Consider the following 4,541-nt stretch of genomic DNA (forward strand, 5'->3'; position numbering starts at 1 on the left):
GCAGAGTGCCACTTTTTGTGGCAGTCCCCAACTTAAACCATTTTTTGACTTTGCAAGGGTGCAAAAGCAATACAAATCCAGTAGGAACCGTACTTCAGGTACCCGTACAACCATTCTGGTTTTTGCCGTCAGTACAGTATTCAGAAAATTACATGAGCTGTTCACCTTTTTATTATAAAACAAGCTTTGTGTTAGGTGATTTTGCCCAGCTCCAGGCTAATATAAGTGTTCTGAGCACGTAGGCTCGACTAAGATGTGATGCTGGGTCGGTGAGGTGTATTCAATGCATTTTAAGCTCCTGGTATTTCCAGCTTACTATGGGTTTATCAGATGTAGCCAACATCATTAGTCAAGGAGCATCTCTATATGTGTATAAATGTATGCATACGTGTATGTGTGTATATATATGTATGTTTACATGCTTGATGTGAGGAGAATATCTGTGATTTTGGACTTCTGGCATCCAGAACTGTGAGAGAATCAATTTCTGTTGTTTGAAGCCACCCAGTTTGTGGGACCTCTTTGCAGCAGCCTCAGGAATTGAATACCCATCCCAGAGCACCTTTGTAGGGGTGTACAAAAGAAGTTGATAGGAAGGAGAGCTTGGGAACAGGGACGGGGAGAGGACTGGGGAAGAAGGACTCCTCGGCCTTGGAGACTGGTGGAAAGAGTTGCAGAAAGTGGGTGGAAGTGAGAAGGACCGTGCTCTGTGGCCTCAGTTTTGACCATGAAGAAAAAAGCAAGGCTGTCCAATCAGATGAGTGAAGATGAGCAGGAGGCTGGAATAGAGCAGTGGGAGGTGCCGGGGGAATGTGGAGGGGAAGCCTCTGGACCTGGGGCAGGGGTCAGACCTTGGGTCTGGCAGATGCAGGACTAGAGGAGTGAAAGGTGTTTTGGAAATGACTTGCCTCAGATCCCAACTCTGGGGAATTTCACTACCACAGCTGACTTAGGGGCCTGGGAAGGACCTAGCCCAGTCCCAGCACAGCAAGAAAGAACTCTTCTGAGGCAGGGCCGACTCATGGTGTGCAAGCAGGGCCAATGGCTGTCAGCAAAGGGTGTGCAGGAGAGGGCACAGCGGGACAGAGGCTGCCCTTCCTGTTGCCCTCCAGCGCTGCTGGGCTCTGACCTCATATATGGACCAACCGAGCAGGATGATGCATTAGAAATCATTCAAGGGGCCGGACGTGGTGGCTCACGCTTATAATCTTAGCACTTTGGGAGGCCAAGGTGGGTGGATCATCTGAGGTCAGGAGTTTGAGACCAGCCTAGGAAAAATGGTGAACCCCCGTCTCTACTAAAAATACAAAAATTAGCTGGGCGTAGTGGTGGGCGCCTGTAATCCCGGCTACTCGGGAGGCTGAGGCGGGAAAATCGCTTGAACCCAGGAGGCAGAGGTTGCGGTGAGCTGAGATTATGCCACTGCCTGGGGGACAGAGCAAGACTCCATCTGATAAAAAAAAAAAAAAAAGGAGAAATTGGGGAGCCTCACATTCCGCCTTTTGCTCTCTTCCCTCTCCCCTGCAGGGACCCCCAGGAAATCAAGAGGGCTGCCACGCACCTCTCCTGGCACCCCGATGGCAACAGGAAGTTGGCAGTGGCATACTCCTGCTTGGATTTTCAGCGGGCGCCTGTGGGCATGAGCAGCGATTCATACATCTGGGACCTGGGTGAGAAGCAGCGGGGTCCTGGGAGGACTGAGGGCTGGGACCAGAACAAGCCAAGGAGTGGGAGGGAGGGGGAGGAGGTCAAGGACACTCACGGGGTTGGTACCTCAAGGGAGGGGCCCGCAGTCGAGGAGGAAGCCACTCTTCTCCTTCCTCCCTTGTCTGGTTTCAGGCAGAGCTAAGCAGAGTCAAACCAGAAGCCAGAAACCCCCTCCAATTCCAGATTCTGAGTTCGAGGCATGAAGACCTGACCCCATGGGATCTCAATTCTTAGCTCCTAAAGAGCATATCAGGCTGGGTGCGGTGGCCCATGCCTGTAATCCCAGCACTTTGGGAGGCCAAGGCAGGCGGATCACCTGAGGTCAGGAGTTCCAGACCAGCCTGGCTAACATGATGAAACCCCATCTCTACTAAAATTACAAAAATTAGCTGTGCTTGGTGGTGCGTGCCTGTAATCCCAGCTACTTGGGAGACTGAGGCAGGAGACTCGCTTGAACCCAGGAGTCAGAGGTTGCAGTGAGCCGAGATCATGCCGCTGCACTCCGTCCTGGGTGACAGACAGAGCGACACTCTGTCTCAACAACAACAAGAAAAAAGAGCATATGGAAAGAGTGCCCAGCAGTCTGAGAAGGGACTCAGGGGCAGTGGAATGGAACTTCGGCCTTCGTCCCGTCTGTCCTCACACTTGCCTTTAATTCGCGGCCTGCAGGAGCAGCGTGTCCCTTTATCAGCACAAACCATTGTCTACAGAAGGGCTGGCAAGACGCAGGCAGGGAAAGCCTGGTGGCGGCTTCACGGTCTCCAGCTTCCCTTCATTGGCAGCATTTTAATATTTTAATAATTTAAAATAAACGTGTAGGTGCCAGGCACAGAGCTAACGCCCGACACCCCAGCAGCTCAGTGAGTTCTGGCAGCAGCCCCATGGGGTGGACTCCGTCATTATCTGCAGTCCAGAGACCTGGTTTGAAGAAACTGGCAGAGAGTTGACTTTACGTAAAAACCTTAGTGTCAAAACCTCGTTGGACACCAAACCCGGGAATTGGACTAGAAATATAATTATCACACACATAGGCACACCCCAGTCCTGTTCACCAAAAATAAAAACCATCAGCAAAGCCCCTAGGTCAAGAATGCCAGATTCTGGCCAAGGTGGACCAGAGGGTGCAGCCTGGGGAAAGACTGGAGGGGCTTCCAGGCTTCCCCCCCGCCCCCGCCGCCACCATGTCCCCGCTACCCACCCGCAGACGGGGTGAAACTTGCTGATCCTGTCCTTTTCTTTCCAGGCCTGATGGGATATTTTTTTTTCTGCTTTATAGAAAACCCCAACAAGCCTGAACTTGCTCTGAAGCCATCATCTCCGCTTGTCACCTTGGAGTTCAACCCCAAAGATTCCCACGTGCTGCTGGGTGGCTGCTACAATGGACAGATAGGTAAGGAGGGACCCAGGATTTTTTTGTTTTTTGTTCTTAAGATGGAATTTCACTCGTGTTGCCCAGGCTGGAGTGCAGTGGTATGATCTCGGCTCACTGCAACCTCTGCCTCCTGGGTTCAAGGAATTCTCCTGCCTCAGCCTCCCGAGTAGCAAGACTGCAGGTGCCCACAACTATGCCCGACTAATGCTTTGTATTTTTAGTAGAGATGGGGTTTCACCATGTTAGCCAGAATGGTCTTGATCTCCTAACCTCGTGATCTGCTTACCTCGGCCTCCCAAAGTGCTGGGATTGGGATTACAGGAGTGAGCCACCGCGCCTGGCCAATTATTCGCCTTTTCTTTGGATTCTCACAGAGCAGATGGACAGGCTTCTCCGGTCCATTAGAATTCAGATAACGTCAAAACTGGATTTTCATGACCACAGCTACCAGTTGCAAAGCTGCTTAGCTCCACAGGGTTGCGCTGTTGCAGCTACCTGTGCCCACCTGAGCACCAGGAATTTCCTCACCTGCATCTGAAAATACTGTGGCTTTGGCCAGGGCGCCTCAGCATCCAGCCCTGGGAGCCCACATGGGAGCCCACATGGGACCTGGATTGCAGAAGCGGCCCAGGGTTTGGGAGTATACCAGGGTGACATCTTTCCTCCCGCGGCTCTCTGTTTAGGCCAACACGGAGCGGTTTGAGATGGAGACCAGGGGAGTTAACCATGTCGAGGGGGGCTGGCCGAAGGACGTGAACCCCCTGGAGCTGGAGCAGACCATCCGTTTCCGTAAGAAGGTGGAGAAAGATGAGAACTACGTGAACGCCATCATGCAGCTTGGCTCTGTAAGGCTTCCTCCCGCCCCAGCTGCGAAAGCCCCATCCAGCACTGCAGCTCCCCGAGGGGGGCAGTGCCCCAGCTGTGCCTGGCCCTCCCTGTGAGGCTCGTGTGGATGCTGGGGTAGGGGACCAGCTGCTGCCTCAAGGACCCTTCTTTCTGGGAGCAGGCAGAGGTCCCAATCGCAGACCAACAGGGAAGGCAGGCAGGTACAACGGCTGACCAGGCATTAGGAGGAGGCTGACCTTGGGCAAAGGTGACCCCCAGGGTGCCCCACCCAGCAGCCAATAGGGATCATTCATTCATTTGACAAATTCGGACTGAGCTTCAAGCCTCTGCCAGGCACAGTAGAGGCTGCAAAATGAATCTCATGTAATTGTTCTACCTCATTGCCGGTGCAAAAAAAAAAAAAATTGTTTTAAGGAAAAAGAAATTTTAAATTTAAATTAAAAGAAAAAGAATCTCTTATACATCCTGTCCCAAAGAGTTTGCAGTCCATTGGAGGTCGAAGACAAATACAGAGACATCACCGGATAACACAAAAAGGAAGAAATGCTGAAAGAGAAGGGTGACTTGTCCTTTTACTCCGTGAGGAGGCGGGGTCAATCTCCTGCTGAAGGGATCA

General features: G+C 52.1%; 1 protein-coding gene across 1 annotated transcript in view; it reads left to right on the plus strand.

Annotated features, from left to right (window-relative positions):
• DNAI2 (dynein, axonemal, intermediate chain 2) overlaps positions 1-4,541 on the plus strand; it is a 49,404-nt gene that overhangs the window by 14,282 nt on the left and 30,581 nt on the right. The window contains exon 5 of the mRNA XM_011937212.1: positions 3,763-3,924. Within this exon, the coding sequence (XP_011792602.1) occupies positions 3,763-3,924 (162 nt within the window). The remainder of the gene's footprint in view (positions 1-3,762; positions 3,925-4,541) is intronic.

The sequence above is a fragment of the Colobus angolensis genome, unplaced genomic scaffold (assembly GCF_000951035.1).
Source record: "Colobus angolensis palliatus isolate OR3802 unplaced genomic scaffold, Cang.pa_1.0 Scaffold1, whole genome shotgun sequence".
NCBI classification, from domain to species: Eukaryota; Metazoa; Chordata; class Mammalia; order Primates; family Cercopithecidae; genus Colobus; species Colobus angolensis.